General features: G+C 37.5%; 1 protein-coding gene across 1 annotated transcript in view; it reads right to left on the reverse strand.

Annotated features, from left to right (window-relative positions):
- Positions 1 to 20,387, reverse strand: part of MIPEP (mitochondrial intermediate peptidase) — a 60,730-nt gene that overhangs the window by 23,250 nt on the left and 17,093 nt on the right. The window contains exons 9-14 of the mRNA XM_025177737.2: positions 20,078 to 20,138; positions 19,454 to 19,506; positions 12,698 to 12,851; positions 12,066 to 12,143; positions 10,387 to 10,591; positions 7,043 to 7,152 (exon numbers count right to left, since the gene is read on the reverse strand). Coding sequence (XP_025033505.2) covers positions 7,043 to 7,152; positions 10,387 to 10,591; positions 12,066 to 12,143; positions 12,698 to 12,851; positions 19,454 to 19,506; positions 20,078 to 20,138 — 661 coding nt within the window. The remainder of the gene's footprint in view (positions 1 to 7,042; positions 7,153 to 10,386; positions 10,592 to 12,065; positions 12,144 to 12,697; positions 12,852 to 19,453; positions 19,507 to 20,077; positions 20,139 to 20,387) is intronic.

Consider the following 20,387-nt stretch of genomic DNA (forward strand, 5'->3'; position numbering starts at 1 on the left):
AAAGCCAAGAAAGACAAAAATCTCATGAAGCAACTTAACTGAGTTTTAAAGAGCTGTTAGAAGCGACAAGAAGCAGTATTACAACAATATCTGTAAAGACACTGAAAATGGAAACAGACATGGAAAAACAAGAAAGACCTTTGATTATGTTGACCATGTCAAGCTGTGGAATGTGCTCAGAAAAATGGGAATCCCAGACCACCTCATTGCCACAGTACAGATAAGAACATGGTGAAAAAGACTGGCTCCAGGTTGGCAAAGGAGTGCAACAAGGCTGCGTATTCACCCCATATTTATTCAACTTATGTGCTGAATATATATTAAGGGAAGCTGGATTGGAAGAAGATGAGCATGGTTTTAAAATTGGAGGAAGAAACATCAATAACCTGTGCTATACTGATGATACTACCCTGACAGCCGAAAATGCAAAAGATTTGCAAGCTCTAGTAATAAAAGTCAAGGAGCACAGTGAAAAAAATGGGACTATAACTAAATATAAAGAAGACCAAACTAATGACAACAGGTAGAACAACAAGTCTTAGAATTGACAATGAAGATATTGAAGTGATGAATAGATTCTGCCTTTTAGGATCAACCATCAACAGTAAAGGAACAAGCAGTTAAGAAATAAGCTGTAGACTAGCATTTGGTAGAGCAGCGATAAAGTCCATGGAAAAGATATTTAAAAGCCATGATGGGTCTATACCTACAAAGATCATAATCGTGCAAGCCATGGTATTTCCTGTGACACTCTATGGAAGCAAAAGTTGGACTTTGAAGAAGCAGGGTAGGAAGGGTATTGATACTTTTGAACTTTGGTGTTGGAGAAGACTCCTGAGAATACCATGGACAGCCATGAAAGCAAACAAGTGGATCATTGAACAAACCAACCCAGAGTTTTCACCCAGAGAACTTCATTAAAAAAGTACTGATCTTTTGAATCTATGACATACATCATTTCATAACTTCTTTTAAAATATACTTTTCAAAAGTAAAAGAAAAGAGTTAAATAGATTTTATCTGTCAAATTTGAGAATGCAGTGAGTTTTGGGGAGGAATTTCATTAAAGGTTTGCAGTATAGATTGTTATAAAGGAAAACTAATTAAACTGAATGGTATGAGGAGAAAAAAATGTTAACAGTAGGCACTAAATGTCACCGAGTGAAAGCAACTAGCAAGAGATTCAGAAAAGAAAGAAATATTTCTTTACAGAATGCATAACTCATTATGGAATTCACCAGCCAAAATTATAATATGGCAATTAGCATAAGATGATCTTAAAACAAGATTAAACAGGTTCATGAATATGACTAAGGCTTATTAATAACAACCAGACTTTATAACTAAATGAAACCTTCATATGGCAGGAGGTAGAGGCAGGAGATCTATGGATATGCTGGGAGACAAGCCACAGAAGATGCTTTTGTTTGCTGCCTTTAGGGGTGGAAAGAAAGAGTTGATTTTTGATACAATCCAACAACATTCTTCTTGCATTTTAAATGTCCTTTTGCCTGGTTATGTCCTTCTATGTACCCAAAACATTTAAAACAGATTTCCCATTTGCATATTTGACATCTCCTCACTGGAGAATTATTTTCTTGAATAACAAACTAGAAACGTTGGGAAACTTTTCACAGCAGTAAATGGGTTTATTTTACAGAGCTCTAATTCTTAGCAGAGCAGCAGCCAAATTGGTTTTTCCAACGTAACTTGCATTTTTCACAGTTTTATATTTTAGCTGTTTCAAATCACATCAAGAAAAAAATGAGTTTCTGAGCTGTCAAATGGTATCCTGTTTAAAACAGAACAAAATAGCAGAACCCTGCTAATTGATGTTTTGGTAAACCACAATCCCACAAAGACTCTCTGAATGGAAACCCAGGTTTGCAGTTCACTGGAGCACATAGCAGCGAGTTCTTTGTTATCAGGGAATGGGCAACACAAGTAAACCATGTACCTCTCTACCACACAATTTACAGGATATTTGCGAGGGAGAAATGTTACTCCTAGTCCAGTTGAAGCATCATGGCCATTATCAGAGCAAAGATGTGTATGTCCATCGTGTTGTATGTGAAAACTGTAGAACAACTTATTTTGAAGTCATGAATGTTTAAAAATTGTTTGGTGGCAACTGTAGATATGCAATTATTGCAAATTATATCTATGCAGAGTTTTGATTGATAAGAGGTCTCTATACACAGGAAAAAGACTATGTATGAGGCACCTCTAATTATAATTTATTTATTGCATAAAACAGAATTGGAAGGAATCATTTAGACTTTGAGTTCAACTTCCTACTTGGTGTATAAACACAAATTAAAGCATACCTGAGAGATGGCTGTCTAATCTCTCCTTGGATACAACAAGGGGAACCCACCATATCTCTGGATAACTGGTGTTATTGTTGAACTGCTCTTACTGAAAGAGTAGTTAAATGTTTTTAAACATTCAACTGGAATCTGTCTTCCTGTAATTTAAATCTTTTATTCTGTGCTTTGCACTCTAAAAATGACACAGAACAAGTCTTGTCCTCCTTCTATGTGGCATCCTTTCAAGTATCTGAAGAGTGCTACCATATCTGCTCTCAGTCTTGTCTTTCCAAGGCTAAACACTCTCAATTTATTCAAACTTTCTTCAAAGGACTTAATTTTTAGTCTTCTCATTGTTCTAACTGCCTCTCTTTTAACCTGTTCCAGCTCAAAGCATGGCATCCAGATCTGGACAGAATACTTTAGCTGTCATATGACCAATGAAGAATAAAGTAGAACTATTACATCACGTGATTTGGAAACTACTTTATATTTTTGATGATGTAGCTTTACCACATTGCTGACTTTCATTCTATTTGTAATGAACTATTAAACTGTAATACAACTATTACAATACTGTCAACTATTATTCTGCTGTTTAACTTCTATTGCCAATCCAGGTATCTCTTAATTTGTACCTGTGCATTTGATATGATTTGTTTCCTAAGAGAAGAACTCTGCATTTGCTTCTGTTCAATTTCAGTCTGTATTAGCATTAACCTATCAAGTTTGTTTTCATTTTGTTTCTGTCTCTATCTACAAAATTAGCTCTAATTCTGATAAGCATTCCTTCCATTGGACAAAATCATCAATAAAAACATGAAAGAGCAGAAGACCCAGAAGCAGACTTGGTTCCATCCCACTTGATATTTCACTCCAGTCAGATGAAGAATCCTTGATAAGTTCTCTTCAACTAAGATTTTCAAGCCAACTGAATTATCCACTTAATTGCCATACTATTCAACCCACATTTTCATTTAATATGATTTGTATCCACCTCTTGTGGCCAGAATATTAGACTGCACAACCTGCACAATCAATATGTAGATTTCTGAAAAGGCAGGCTGTTAGAATATTTAATGTTAGCAGAATCTATTTATACAGAACTTCTAAAGCACTGACTGGGGGAGTGTACAATATCTAAGGAGCAATGTCAAAGAGAAATGATAAGGGATATTTTTTTTTTAATCTGCGCTCGGTCATTACTGACTCTGCAGTGACTGCTTGGACGGGTCCTTGCAGTTTTCAAGGCAAGTGTTTCGGAAGTGGTTTGCCAGAGCCTCCTTCCTAGAGCAGAGCCCAGCTGGTGAGCGCAGGAGGCGGGGTTTCCGTTGCTTTGCGCCCTTTTCGGGCGAGTGCGGTTTTCGCGTTTTACCGGCAACTGCTCCCGACTCTTTTCCAAGGCGCCGCCAGCATTTTTCCTCCCACCGGAGTGAGAGTCCCCATTTATCTACTCACGTGAGTTTTCGACCTGTTGGGTTGACAGGAACTGGGGAGGAAACAGGAGCTCACCCTGTTTAACGCGAAGGCTGGACTCGAACCGCTGAAGCGTCAGCCATTTCCGGCCGGCAACTTTCAGCGTCATTAAGCCGCTGCGCCACCACGTCCCCCGAATGATAAAAGTTAGATTGGCTGATAAATTATAAACTGACTAGTTATAGGAGCCAAAGAGCATCACCTGGGAATGCTTAATTAATTTAAATGTGAAATTGATGTTTATAAATATGCAATTATAATTATAGTTAACCCCTTCACTGGACTACTGACTTCTGGAACTAAGAAACAAGCCTCTGTCTCATGGTCATTACTACTGAGGCTAGAATCTCCAGACACTTGCTGAGAATGAATAGAAAAAGTACCTTACCAATGTTTTAGGACTCTTTCAAAATGTCAGCATACATATTACAGACACAATCCAGTAGGTTTTAATTATACTAAGTGTACAGGACTGCATAATAAGGAGAGGTTATAAAATTATGAATAGTCTAAAGAAAATAGAATACCTAATATATAATTATCAGTGAATTTACAAGGTGCGTGGATTGCGTTGATAGCTATTATGTTAGATGATTAGACAATTTCAAACAAATTGGAGAAATTCATAATGTTTCTGAAACGCTTTTGGGCAGAATAACTTGAAAGGCCTCCTCCTGTAGAATTTAGTGAGGAATATGGCAAGCCGCTAGGGAAAAAAGAAAGATGGCCTAGGAATCTCCTCAGTCTGATCCAGCAAGACATGTCTTATGTAGAAGATCTATAGACTAGACTTTATGGAGAAGTAAAAGCTATTTAAAAAAAAAAAAAAAGCTCTATTTGCTGGGAGTTTCCACATAATTCTTTTGTTTAAATAAATTTTACTTCTTAGTTCTACTTTTTTGTTCTGCAACCAAGAATCTTTGATGAAAAGCTTTTTGCATAAATTTTTGTAAAACTGACATAATTAGGAACACTAAATCAATGCAACACTTTTCAGTGAGCATAACTAATGAAGAAGCAAGCAAGCATGTTTTTGGCTCTACTTCTAAGAGACTGAAAACAAGATTTTCCTAAAACAAGATAGATTGTAAGCAAGCCACATTATCATAACAAACAACAGGTTTACTTTCAGACTCTGATTACACATATTTATATTTAAAATTACAAGGGATAAAACATTCAAACAATCAATCAATCATTCTTTTAAAAATAATTTTATTTAAAAATATATACATAAGAAGCACATATTTAAAATCATTACAACAAAACAGCAGATTCAGGAATAATTCTAATCCTATAGTACAGTTCACCCTGTCTATTCATCAAGGCAAAATTAAAGTTGACTCAATTGCTTCCTGGTGCACAGCGAGCTTATGCCATACAACTTCCATCACAGATCAGGCTTGGAATATGCAAGAAATGGGTTATGCAATGCTTGGCTCCAAATTTGTGAAGTAAAAAGAAAGTTTTGTTAAGGTATTTGAAAAATAAGAGGTGGCATGTATTACACGTTAAAGCTGCAAACTGAAGTACGTGTACTTCAAGAGTCGATCCAACTGAAATCTATGGGACCTACTTCATAGAAAGCATGTTTAGAGTTACTCTATACAAATAATTTCTGAATGCATTTTTCTTTAGACCAATGTTTCTCAACGTTGGCAACTTTAAGATGTATGAACTTCAATTCCCAGAATTCCTCAGCCAGCAAAGCCCACATTGAGAAACACTACTTTAGGCTCACAATTATCCCATGAATTCAATTTCATAATTCCAGAAAGTGATAAAAAGTTACAATTTCCTTTGCAAACAGAAGTACCCACATGAAGTCAATGTTAAATGTTTAGGTTCTGGAATATTTTTTAACTTATTAAGCACTACTGTATAAGCAGAACACTTCCAAAAATGTTGCGAAGGAAACTGCATGGACTCAAGACTATGTTGATCATTTCTGATCCAAAGCAGAAAAGGTGTTTCTGAGGAGCATGGGTACTGATGTCATACCTGCTGATACCTCCTTAAGAAGCTGTGTCTTTTCGTGGATTTGCATTGCAGCCCCAGAATCCCAGGAAAATACGTGTTGGGTGATATGGAGGCACTGGCAGTATGCCCATGCTTACTCTGAAGCATCTTGACATACACTGTCAGCACTTCCTTACCTCAAACACATTCTTGGGAAAATATGCAGCTTCTTTAAAGGAGTGCCAACAGCTGTGGCATGCATGCCCACATCCTTTCTGGAATACCTTTTCTGCTTTATATCCAAAGTACTGCACATCCATGTATACAAGCAGATCCACTGAAACATCCTGAAGAATATCATTCTAATTTTTCAGCTGAATTTTATACAGACAGTCCTCGACCTACGACCATTTGTTAACGGACCAAACTTATGACGGTGCTGAACGAATGGTGGCTACGACCAGTCCTCGGAGTCCCTGCTGTCTCAGCACCCCCGCGATCATGTGATCGTGATCGGGGTGCTTGGCAACCAGTTTGCACTTACAACTGGTTGCAGTGCCCTGCGATCACATGATTGCCATTTGGAGCATTCCCTGATGGCTTTCCCAGAAAGTCATTTGAGAAGCTGACAGGGAAGTTGCAAGTTGCTGGGGTAAGTCTCCCTCAACCTGTGCACTGTCCCTCAGCCACTTCTGCACCCCTGCTCACCCTTCCTGACCCTCACCGCACCTCTCACGCACCCTCCCTAACCTTTGCTGCACCTCTAACCTCCCCCATCTGGCAGCAGCCAGTTACTTGCAACTTCCTGCCAGCTTCCTCTGACTTTGATTGTGGGAAGCTGGCAGAAAGTTGCCTTGCCTAATGAACATGGGATTTGATTAACAACGCAACTGGTACTGCAGGGATTGCTGTCGCTAAGTGATGAAGTTGCGCTTCATAACCACATCGCTTAGCGATAGAAATTCTGGTCCCAACTGCTGTCCTAAGTGAGGACTACCTGTACAGTATGTCTGATCCTGATAAATAAGGAACGTGTGCTATAAAATACTGAGTATTCTGAACCAGCCCATTGGATTCCTAGCCTATTAATTATTTGAAAAATCCTAAAATACACTAAAGAGGTAAGATAGTATTGATTTCTAAAAGTCTGTTTGGGGAAGAGTTTTTAAAGACAGGAACAGCAACTATGCTTCTGTTTGTATCATGATTAATGGGAGTGGTGGTGGGGAAAAGTGAAGAGAATACTTTTTCACTTAACATTATGTAACTGGACTGATTTAGAAAAAATGTTTTCCTACCTGACCCGTTTTATAGTGTCTTGCAAATTGGTTCACCACTCGGTAATCATTTGCAAAGTACTCCATCAAGATAGAAGGAACTTCAGCAAAGTCAGTAGAACATCTTGTACCTATAGAAGATATAGAAATTAATATGCAAGAAGCTAAAACATTTACATGATTTTTTTCTGACTTCCTCAAAAATCTTAACTTTCAATCTGCACTTATTAAGCTGTAATAACTCAATGTCATATAAATATTTCATTTTGTAGTAAATATCATTCTACTTACTAGCAGAAAAGCTAAATTTATACAGTATTCCTGAATATTTTACAGCAAATCACAAAGTAAAACAAAATATTTGAACAACCAGGTGAGGCACCTTATGTGGATCACACCTTTTATAAACTTAAGCCAGGCTGCAGCAAATCTGGTCTCAGTTTAAACATCAAATGTCTAATTTCCTTAACTCTATGCTTGCTTAAAATATCAAACTATGCCTGAGAATGTAATCCTGTCTGCAAATATTATCATCTCTTTCTGCCTGATGAGATCACATATCTATTATTCATATTGTTTCCTTTATTGTTTATCATTTAAACAAGTTTTTTGGTTTGCTGCTTTTCAACTTTTCAAGACAGATGATGTTGAAATAATTTTTTTACTATTAAAAACTTCATTCCTCAAATCCAGCTTTTCCTCTGTGATGATTGTCTATGTGCTTCAAGCCCTACCAGACTGCCAGTTTCTGGAGCAGCAAAAACAGTATCTGTTACTTTTCAAAAATGGTACCCAAACCTTCCTAAGAAAGGGGGGGGGGTGCTTTGAGGGGGGGCTCAAAAGACACAGCATTGTATCTATGAGATGTTATTTCCATCTTGGCTAAGGGAACCACTGTGGTTGGTAGTCTATATGGAATATAGATGTGATTCTAAACATCCTGTGTATGTGCCAGTACACTGTGCACTGTAATTTCTTGCTAGAGTGAAACAGGCCTTGTAAGGTAATCTCTAGGTTAGAGATGCTGGCTTGCACAGGAAAGTGTGCCATATTAGCCAAAATGTGCCCAATCTGACCAGTACCGTCCTTACTATTAGCAGAGATATGATTATGGCTAGTAATCTAGTCTAAACCTCACCCAACTTACTAAAAAGTACTATGTGAAAGTCTTGGTTGATGAACGGTAGGATGGCTGGCAAAGGTCAATAGCTATGAACCCATCTGGTGATAGCCATATCATATGGAAGACTGAGAACCAATTGTAGGAAAGCAAATGATAAGGCATGAATTAATTAATGAAATAAAAGGAACAAAAATGCATCATTGTATGCCTGTTACACTAAGAGAAAGGAGAAGGGGATACAGATTTGAATAAAAATAGCCTGTTCTTGTAGAGTTGATTGATAAATGCATGAAGGAAAGTGAAGGCAGATGAGGAAACAATGCATATAAGGGAATAACTGCAGCAAAAATGAGGTGAATGATATTGGATAAGGTATACAGAGAGAAAAAATAGCTGTAAATAATGTAACTAAAGAGATAAAAAACAGTTAAGTCTAAAAAAGGCTAAACAATCCAGAATGTTTATGATGGAAATGCCACACTGTTAGGTGAGAACTCCATATATTTGTAGCAAGCGTTAGAAAGATTTATGCAACCATGAATATGGATCTGAAAATTAATATAACAAAGACAAAAGTACTTGTGTTTGACAGGGAAAATAAATCAGAAAAAAACAGGATACATAGATGAATTTGTGTATTTTGGTTGAATACTTATCAAAGAGGAGAAAATAGGTAGATATGCAAATGCTCCTATAAAGGTAGTAGGTAGTACGTGGCTTATTATAAATTGTGAACATTTGTTGAAATAAAAATAGCTGTGGATAAGAACATGCTTCTGTCTACTTTGTGACAAATAAGTACAGCGGTGCTTAAAAGTTTGTGAACCTTTTTGAATTTTCTATATTTCTGCATAAATATGACCTAAAACATGATCTGTTCTCCACACAAGTCCTAAAACTAGATAAAGAGAAGCAAATTAGTCAAAAACATTATACTTGTTGACTGATTTGAGGAAAATGATCCAAAGCGACATATTTGTGTATGGCAAGAGTATGTGAACCTCTAGGATGATCAGTTCATTTGAAGGAGAAATTAAGAGTGAGGTGTTTCAATCAATAGGATGATAATCAAATGTGAGTGTGGGAGGTCCTGCCTTATTTAAAGAACAGAATTCTGGGTATTCACTATCAAAATCTGATCTTCACAACACAGGTATGTGGAAGCATGTCATGGCTCAAGGGAGATTTCTGAGGACCTTTGGAAACAGTTGCTGATGCTCACCAGGCTGGAAAAGGTTACAAAATTATTTCTAAAGAGTTTGGATTCCAGTCTACTGTCAGGATTGAAGGCAAAAGGAGAAGAGGACGGCAGAGGATGAGATGGTTAGATAGCATCACTGAAGCAATGAGCATGAAACTGAGCAAGCTCAGGGAGGCAGTGAAGGACAGGAAGGCCTGGCGCAATATGGTTCATGGAGTCACGAAGAGTCGGACACGACTTAACGACTAAACAACAACAACTACTGTCAGGCAGATTATGTACAAATGGAGGCAATTCAACACCATTGTTACCTTTCCCAGGAGCGGTCAACCAAGATCCCACCAAGAGCAAGGTGTGTCACACTCTGGGAGGTCTCAAAGAACCCCAGGGTAACGTCTAAAGACCTAAATTAAACATCTTACATTGGCAAATGTCCGTGTTCATGAGACCACCATCAGGAGAACACTGAACAACAATGATGTGCATGGCAGGGTTGCAAGGAGAAAACCATACTCCCCCAAAAGAACATTGCTGCCCATCTACAGTTTGCGAAAGACTACATGGATAAGCCAGAAGGCTATTGGAAGATTGTTCTGTGAACAGATGAGATCAAAATAGAACTTTTTGGCTTGAATGAACTTGCTTGGACTTACTTAATAGGTAAGATGGTATGTTAGTTCATTCTGACTGCTTTCTGCTACTAAACCTATTTTTAAAAGAGTTTTGAAAGTGTTCAGTGGATGCAATTGTTTTGTTCCAAAATCAAAACAAGTTTCCAGTTTCATGAACACCCTTATATATCCCCTAATAAGAAAGTATGAAACACAGAGTAACTAAAAAAGTATTGTGCAGATCTAGTCTGTGTTTTATTCAGACTAAAATAACTATACTGCTAGGAACCAGTTTGTATCTAATACAGAAGATAATGTTAAATAGTTTAGAAGCCAGTATTAAACAAGGAAATCATCCTTTATGTGTAACAAGATCCAATATGTAGTGTACACGTCATGAAATACTTGGCTTTTAGTACTGATTGTTTACCAGTGACGTGTTGGTAACGTGTTCTTCCCAGCATAGAATGCATAGCATGTCCCATTTCATGGAAGAGATTCTCCATCATTCCAGGAGTGAGCAATGTTGGTGAGCCACTATCAGAATGAGGTAAACTTAGCATAATGACAACAACAGGAAGTTGATATTCTCCATTTTCTTGCAGTCTGCCTCCACGTATTGTAAAGTGACAATCCTATATTAAAAAAACAAAACACATACTCACACAACCCCACTATATCAGAAAAAATATTCAATATTTTGCCATATTAATATCTTAAGATAGTACCAGCACAATTTGTAACAGCCAGAAATTGTTTATAATTATAGAATTATCTAAAATTTAAACTTTTGCAATATATCAGAACTGATGTTGAATGAAGTTTTATAGACAAGGCCTTTGTATTATTAAACATGTTATCATTGCAAAAATACAAAAAAAATAACATAATTCCTTGGATTTTGTTGAACCCTGATCTTTTTACAGAATGCAAGAGTCCTTTAATTTAAGTGGCATATCCTTGGTTTGCTTTGTACAGGTAGTCATCACTTAACAACCACAACTGGGACCGGAATTTAGGTTGCTAAGCTATGCAGTCATTAAGTGAATTATCACAGGACCGCTTCGCTTAGCAACCGCAATCCAGGCTGCTGTTATTAAGTGAATGCCCCGGTTGTTAAGCAAGGCAACTTCCTGTTGGCTTCCCACAATCAAGTCAGTGGGGAAGCTAGCAGGAAGTTGCAAGCCCCAGGTGCTGCCGGTTGGGGGAGGGAGCGAGGGGGTGCGTGGGAGGGTCGGTGAGGGTATGTGGGGGTGCTGTGCAGGTCAGGTGTGCGAGGGCCTCAGAACCACTTGGATTTTCAGCCCCAGAACAGTATCCAGCCCCAGAATCCCTGCTTGGATTTTGGCATGGAGCTTTTTCAGCCAAACCCTAGGGATGAGAGGAAGTCCTCTTGGCAGGTGGCAGCAGCTTGCAATTGCCAAGCACCCTGTGATCATGTGATTGCCATTTTCAATCTTCCCTGCCGGCTTCCCCAGAAAGTTAATGGGGAAGCTGGCAGGGAGGGTCGCAAGCCACTGCTGCCTGCTGAAAGAACTCCCTCTTGACTCTGGGGGCTGGCTGAAAAAGCTCCGTGCTTTTTCAGCCAGCCCCTAGGGATGAGAGGGAACACTGCGAAGAAGAGGGAAAAAAGGGTGCTTTTGGCTCTTTTTCCCTTCTTTACAGTACGAAACCAGCCCCATAGGGCCCGGCAGCTAGGTCGGGCATGCCTTGTCAGCAGCGGGAGCAAGAAGACAGTGGCGAAGGTCAGCTGGGGTGATGGAGCACAGGGTGGCAGGGGGCCAAAAGGACACAGGTGGGAGGAGGGAGATAGGTGGGGGGAGCTGAAGCGCCCCTGCAGTCGTAAGTGCCAGCAGGCTGCCAAGTGCCTGAATTTTGATTACATGACTGTGGGAGCACTTCAATGGTTGTAATTTCAGGTGCAGGTCATAAGTCCATTTTTTCAGCACTGTCGTAATTTCGAACCATCACTGAACTGTATTTGATTATACAGGTCGTTAAGCAAGAACTACCTGTATAATCAAATACATTTTACATTTTACCACATGTTAATTTTTGGAGGGCAGGGATAAGATAAATTCAAAGACATTACTGATATTAGAGAGTTACCTGATGAGGCTTGTCTGGCCTTTGAAAGAAGTCACAGTAAATATATCCCAATAATCCTTCTTGTTCATGGACAACTGCCTAAAAATAAAACGTGAAAGTTGAAAAATTCTGCAATTTGCAATGTGGTGAGTGCTGATAATTACATATACCAAAGTCTAAATATAAAAACTGCCTAACTGCACCCCACTTTTGATTTCCATCTAATAATAGAGGCAGATTGAAGACAGAATCAGCCAGAATTCGTTTTGTCATAGGAACTCTTAGAGGAGTTCTAGCTGCAGTCAGAAACCATCTCCGTGATTGCTAGAGCTTAAAGCCTACAAGTGCACCTAAACCCAGTAAATCTGACTTCAATGTTTCGTCAGTCACAGGTTCAAGACTGAGTCTAATTTCCATACTGTTAATTTCTCAAAGTCCCACTTAAATCAAATAAAGTTAATTATGATTGATGAAATAGGATTTCAGTGAGATTAAAGCATAACTAACTTAGTATGGATTTCACTCAAGTAGTATAATCAAAGCTTTAAATAAATACTGGGGGAAGATTACTATTATTATTCCTAGTTACTAGTTATAGTACCTTTATTGCTTTTGTCTCCAACTTCCTGACATTTAGGAATTAAATCTCTTACCAGTTTACGAACATCCTCACACCACACTTCTCCCTTCTCAGGCTGTTCAGCATAAAGAGAGATTCCTAAAAGCTTACTGAACAAAATGTTCAGTCCTTCCATACATGCCCCAAGAGAGAAAAAGGGACAATATAGGGCTGGCTCAATATTATACCTAAAACATCCAAAAAGAAAATGTGTTACACAAAACCACAACCCCGTCCCACTTAAATATGTCACCAACTGCCATATACATATAAACTGATTCAATGTCTCAATGCATTTGCTAGCTAAACTGGAATTTCATTTTATGAAAATTGCTGGGCTTCGTCTCAAACACAAAATAGATATTAAACATAGACGTTTTAGACATTTTGTATTCCCACTGCTTTCCATACTTCTTTGACTCACATCAATGGATATTCCTTCTGAAGCAAGGAAACTCAACAGCCTACGGACATCATGCTAGAGGTTACCACTGGGTGTGAGAAGTGAGGAGAGGTCAGCTGTTTTAACAATGGATGTTGGACTCACATAACATCTAGATCAGAATATTTACACAAATCCTAATAAGCACATTCCAAAGTAAAAGTAGAGCCTACAAGATGTTTAGTTTCCAGAGGCTCATTGATGGTGCAGTGCCAAGTAAGAAGACATGATGGTAGGAAAGTACCAGTGTTGACAATATAACAATGTAAGGACTGTAACAAGGACTATGTGTGACAGATAGGTAGAAAACTGGTGAACTGTATCCATAAACACAACTGGCAGTCAGAAAATATGATTAAAACTCCTTAATCTCACAACACTTGGACAGATTCAACCAGTTTCAGTCGGGAATCTGATAACATTTTAGATCAAGCCAAATCCAAAAATGCTAGGGAATTCCTGGAAGCTTGGCATTCAGACATATCAGCCATCAATAGACACATAAGCCCCATTTAAAAGATACAATCAAAAGCCAAGGAAGTCTAGGAAGGAAACAGCCTATAACAAATCCCCTCCATCAGCCAACACCCAGATAAGCAGGAAACAGCATCAACTAAACAATCAGGGAAGAAACAATATCCTAGTCAAGGAACCACCAAGGAGGAAGCCACAATCCCACCAAGACTGGCAGGGCAACCTACTACATATAAACACCCAACAAATCACACTCTCTTACACTGCTGAAGTTACTGAGCCAGAAAAGAAAATCTGCAAGAAAACAAGCTCAGAGAGCACCAAGAACCAACAGTTCAATCTTGAGCTACATATATTCTCTTCTATTGGACTTTAAACTTTTCTCCTGCATTTGTGTAACAATCTGACACTGAGCTCCTCACCATATTAATTTGACACTACTCTCTTTGCCAACACTTTACTTCATAATAACTTTGACTATTAGTTTTTATATAGTTCCAAGAAAATTGGAGTAATGTTTTTCTTAACAATTTCATTATGTTTATTAATACAACTATTCCAAACACTGCCCCAACAGACACATGGAATAGTAGTACCAAAACTGTTGGATAAAGAGAAAAGAGGCTATATAAGATAGAAACAATAAAACATATGCTTCATGCGGCTGAAGTTCAAAGTAGATTCTCATTCTTGTTACCATGTTTCATAGGTTTCTGGGTCCATTAAATCCTGTGGGGCTTAATTAAACAAGTGGATCTGTTCACTTTTTCTGTTCACTTACATTAAAGAATGTTTTCACTTATTTTATTTCCTGGCAAAAGATTCCTACAGATTATATGTGGTACCAGAAAAAACGGTTAAGCTAAACTGATAAATGTTTTAGCAAAATGTTTCCTGATCTACCCTAAATATACTGTTCACTTGTCATTCCTTGACTTCTTTTTTGCTCCTGTCTCTATACTGATTATCAAAACAGAGAGCCCATGTGGTGTAGTAGTTATGGACTTGGATTACGAGCAGGGAGACCTGGATTCTAGTCCAGTCATAGTCACGGAAGCTCCCTAGCTAACTTTGGGCCAGTCATTCTCTCTCAGCCTTACAGGTTGTTGTTATAGGGAAAAATAGGAGGAGGGAGCACTATGTACACTGCCTTGAGATCCTGTTACAAAAGGCAGGATATGAATCTAAATAATAATAATAATAATAATAATAATAATAATAATAATAATAATGGCGGCAGCAGCAGCAGCAGCAGACCTGGCAATGGCTAATAGCAGAAAAATTGAAGAGAGACAGAGGGACTAATTCTGGCTGCAGAAGACCAAGCCTTAAGAATGGAAAATAAAGCCAGAATTGAGAAGACAGCAACAGACAGCAAATGCTGCCTCTGCAAAGAAGCTGAAGAAACAGTGGACCACCTGGTTAGCTGCTGCAAGAAGACTGCACAGACTGACTACAAACAATGGCATAACAAAGTAGCAACAATGCTGCATTGAAATATCTGCAAGAAATACCATCTGCCTGCAGGCAAGAACTGGTGGGACCACAAAACAGACAAAGTAATAGAAATGAAGAAACCAAAGTGCTCTGGGACTTTAGAATTCAAACGGACAAGCACCTGCCACACAACACCCCAGACTTAATAACTGTTGATAAGAAAGATCAAAAAGTCTGGATAGTGGACCTTGCAATACCTGGAGACAGCTGAATAGAAGAGAAAGAACTGGAGAAAACCATGAAATATAAAGACCTACAAATAGAAGAGGAACAACTATGGCAAAAGAAAGCAAAGATAGTACCAATAATAATAGGCGCCTTAGGTGTAATCCCAACATTACACCTGGAGCACCACTTGAACACCATCGGCATTGACAAAATCACTGTCAACTGCAAAAGGCAGTTTTACTTGGAACAGCTTACAACCTGCAAAATACCTTTAACACCATCAAACAACATCTGCCTATTCCAAGTCCTTGGGAAGGATTCGATAGATGGATAAAAATGCCAAATCCAGTCTAAACATCTGGCTGACTGTGCGGACAACCATAATGATAATAATACAAATCTTTAACTTCCTGTTATTTCATTGCAATGCTGCTAGTACTCAACAAATCTCAATAATAAGTCCTATCCAGCATAGTAATCAAATGATCTATGGAAAGAGACAAGCATCATTGCCATTAGACCAGGCATCTCCAGCCATTCTAGCCTAGTGAACAGATTCAGAATTTTAAGAATGTTTTAAAAAATAATTAATTTATTTAGAACATTTATATGGTGCCCCATCTTAGCTGCATAATTCCGGATGGCTAATGAACCAGTTCATAAGAAATAACAATATAAAATCCCTGTGAACCAAACAAAAGGTATAGTTGAACTAATCAAGCACATGTGGGTGGTCCTGCAAAATGCTTTCTGGGAGGCCTTCATTATTCATAAAGTACTTAGCAGAGTATTCTTTGCCACCTTCTCTCTAATGCCCCTACTTATGTTTATCTTTCTTTTTGGGCGGGCAGGCAGGCAGGCAGGCACACTTACAAAAGAGCTATGGGCTACAGCCATCCATCAAGCTTCTGAGATCCAACTGAAGTCTGGAAGCATTTTGACAATCAAAGCAACATTGGTGCCTTGCTACAGCAGCCAGCTTCTTAATATAATGCAATGCAATGCAATGTAATTATTGATAATGTAATATAATATATCAAGTGTTTGCTTTCTAGAGCAAACTTTGCAGTTTACATCGGAACTAACATTAGAGTAACGTATTACATAAACAACTGAATGGAAAACTTTTTATTGTGTGAAAGCCCAACACACATAGCAATAAAGTTGATAAATTAAAGAGGACATTGATTTATTTGAACTGAAGCCCTGTTTCATATTAAAAGGATCAGTTGTAGAACCAGTAGAGGGTTGTGAGGGGGAGAGAATCCAAGGATCTCAGTTTGGCTCAACAACATTTTCATAGGCAAGAAATCAAGTCGACTGGTCCAATGAAGTAAGTAAAGTTTATTCATTATTCTTCATGAACAGCACGATTCAAACATTAAAGACCGTGCTACTAAAGAGCAATAGTTTCAGTGGGCCATGATAAACAATTATTTCTAAGCCTGTATGCCTTCAGCGGTCTAAACAAAATACAGACATATAAAATTACTCTCAATTAGACTGTAAATTTGGGGAAAATATGTTGTGTATGACTGCCATCAACTTCACTGAATGGGTTTTTGATAGTCTTAATAATTATGAAAATTATTATATTTACTAAATATCTATTATAAATTATTCAGCTGAGACTTCATTTGGCATTCATTAACCACAGCTTACAAAGCCAAAGATACTATATTGTGTTGTCAACAAAACAATAAACTTTCAGGTAAAGGGTGTTCTACTGACTGGTGGTTACCACAGAGTGGAGGGTGTCATCTTGTGCACACAAGAGTGTCATCTTGTCCACACCCTTGAGAATGGGAGGTCCTTCAACAGACTTTCTCTAGATCACACAGACACAGTCAATTCTGGCAAGACGCTGCCTCATGTTAGGCTAAGATATTGGGTTTAACTTACAATCACCCATGGCTTTGAGGTTAAGAGACATTCTGAACCAGTTTTGTTCACAGTCCAGGACCTATACTATATATATCCATTTAATGAACTAGCTCTCTCTCTTTAGATTGAAGCCTTAAGCAATTTTTAAAAGATAATCAATGTCTAAGATCTCTAACCTACAATTTTTCCCATATAGCCTCCATATGTGTGTAAGTGTGTATGTGCGTTTTTCCTCATTTATAAACAAAATCTGAATATATTTTTAAAATTCAGAGAAACACATAGCCAGCATTTTAACAGTTGAAATAGTACAGACCACCAAAAATTGATCACCAGACTTGCAGCATCTATTCAACCAACTAAGTCTAATTTGATGTTTGAGACTTCTAAGTAAGCAAATACAGGAAACCCCACTGAGCTTCATGGGACTTATTCCCAAACATATAATTACAGCCTTAGTAAGAAATACAGTCTATCAAAACCTGGTGAATTGTACCCTCAAGCACAATTTTCCAACCAAGACTGGAAATTAGCACGTCCATGCACAGCCCAATCCTATGCATGTTGATTCATAATTATGTCTTAGTATGTCCCGTAGGACTTATTGCCAAATACCTATTTAGAGGATTGGAGCCATACAGCAGAATCCTGAGCATGTTTAGCTAAAATTAAGTCCCATGCTATCGAATTGGGGCTTACTCTCTAGAATACAATAGAACAGAATATATACAGCTCAGGGTTGAACTGTGGAGTCCTTGGTGCTCTCTGAGCTTGGTTGTTCTCTTGCAGACGTTTCATTACCCAACTAGGTAATATCATCAGTGTTAGTGAGTGTGGGGTTTGCTCCCTGTTTTTATATAGTAGCTTGCCCTGCCAGTGTTGGTGGGGGTATGGTTTTCTCCTTGGTAGTTCCTTGATTAAGGTATTGTTTTCTTCTTGATTGTTTGTCTGGTGTTAATCCCTGCTTATATGGGTGTTGGTTTCTGGAGAGGATGTGTTCTGGTCTTTTTGTTTCCTTCTTAGGTTTTTTATTGTCTCTTTTGAATGATGTGTAGATGTAGTTTATCTCTATGTGTCTCTATGGTTGAGTGTGTCCATAGTTTCAACTGGGAAACTAAGCATCCTAGACCAAGCTAAATCCAAAAACTCTAGGGAATTCCTGGAAGTTTGGTATTCAGACAAATCAGTCCTCAATAAACACATAGAGATAAACAATATTTGCACACCATTCAAAAGAGACAATAAAAAAGCTAAGAAAGATATAGTAGTGGGTTTGGTCTTTTAATATATAAAGTAAAAGCAACTATGTATCACAGAACATTATAAAAATACATTTCTGACTAAAATGCAAATTACACTGCTACTATCTCATAGCAAATCTAAAAGGCTGCACATCCAATGTAAAACTTTACCAAGTTGTGCAAAAACATTATATATATAGGTAAGAACTCCCCCTAGTGTTGAAATTTCCAAAAATGCTATTATTCATAGAGCTAAATTCATAGAGAAAGATTTTGCTGTACCCAATAAAAAGATTTATCTGTTTCCTTGCCCTTCCAAAATAATTCATTGCAATCATCTGTACTGAGTGTGAGGAGAACTAAAGTGATTATTGGAAGATCTTTCTGCCCTTCGGCTTAAGGTTCCAATTAAACTATTGACATGGAAAAATACCTGGGCAGGGAGAACCCAAAAAGGAGTTATCAGGGAGTGAACCATTTTTTTTTTTTTTTAGGAAAAACAGACTAGGGATAAGATTGCTATTTAACTTGAAGTCTCAAGCCGTTTTATAAAGTGCAAACAATGCTAATAATGAGTTATGTCTGAGAATACATTGGTACCTTCCAATTTTTCTCCAAGTCAATCTTGACTCCTGGCAACTACATGGGCAAGTCCATACAATTTTCTTGTTAAAATCGATTAAATTCTGATACATCTATATTATTAATGGAATTCAACGAATAGTAAAGGAGTTTAAAGATTTGTTTCTCCATAAACTATCAACACAAATGTAAAGGAGAATATTAGACATTCTTCTAGCCATGCCCTTCCATACGGGAAAGCAACTTAACAGAGACCAGAATGAATACTGCTCAGACAGACAGACAGACAGACAGACAGACAGACAGACGGAACTGCCTTGTTCTGATGCAAATCCAAAGAGAATCAAACAGTAACAGAAAAAAGAGCAAAGATGCACTAGAAAAGGATGTTCAAAACCTGCAGAAGCCTCTTAATAATAACTGAAAACCCAGAGAGGCTATACTAAAATGCAAACAAAGATTCAAAAAGCACCTATATACAACAGAGGGGCCTAATGCTTACCTCTCGGCACGTAAGACACCACTAAGGTAGGGGTGATCCCACGGCATTAATTTCTGAAAATAAAAGAAATCAAATTTTGAAGCACTAGCAGAATATTTTAGTGGGTATCTTACCTGATGGTTGACTTATTACAAATGATATTATAATTTACTGTTCATAGGATTGCATTTGATACTGATTTAACCATATTATTTTTCAAATACACATGCTATTTTATTATTATGATTGATATTAAAGTATCAAAAATATGAAAACAGAAACAAAGACAGAAGCAAAAGAGATAATGATCCAGTTAACTTTATAAACATGTACAGTTTTTCAAGTCTGATCTCATCCTTTTCAAGCTTGTATCAATTGTGAACAGGTTTAACTTAAGGTACTATATTATATTTTCTATCTTAAGTTTTTATTATTATGTATGTTGCTATGTTGAAAGCAGTATCTGTCTTTCAGCATTTTATTCCCTTAAAGAATTTAGTCCTGAAACCAAATGTTGAAATGATATTAATACAAAAAAAGGAGGAAGGTTATATTACATTAGTTTATCCTTGAAATTACTGAAAATATTTTTCAAATTAAGGTTCAACTCTGATTAGTTACAAGGGAAAAAAATGTATCACTTACTGATTTGAAAGGATATAATTTCATTTTCATACCTTCCATCATTTCAAAATCCTTTTGAGTGCTACAAAACAATTTTATCATTAACTTTTCTTTAAATTCTTTAAATAACTTTAATTAATATAAAGATAAACATAACTTAAGCAAAAATTGAAGAAAACATATCACAGAGAGATGCATATATTCTTTATTTTTTTAGGTCTTTCCCAGTAATATACAATACTGAGAAATTATTGGGAATCTTTCCTTCTTCTCATTACTAGAAAATAATCAAGGTTTCAGAAGTGGTTTGTCACTGCCACCTTCGTAGGGC

Source organism: Python bivittatus, unplaced genomic scaffold, assembly GCF_059951505.1.
Source record: "Python bivittatus isolate LINGU-HERP-01145 unplaced genomic scaffold, Pbiv_v1 ctg000340_np1212, whole genome shotgun sequence".
NCBI lineage: Eukaryota > Metazoa > Chordata > Lepidosauria > Squamata > Pythonidae > Python > Python bivittatus.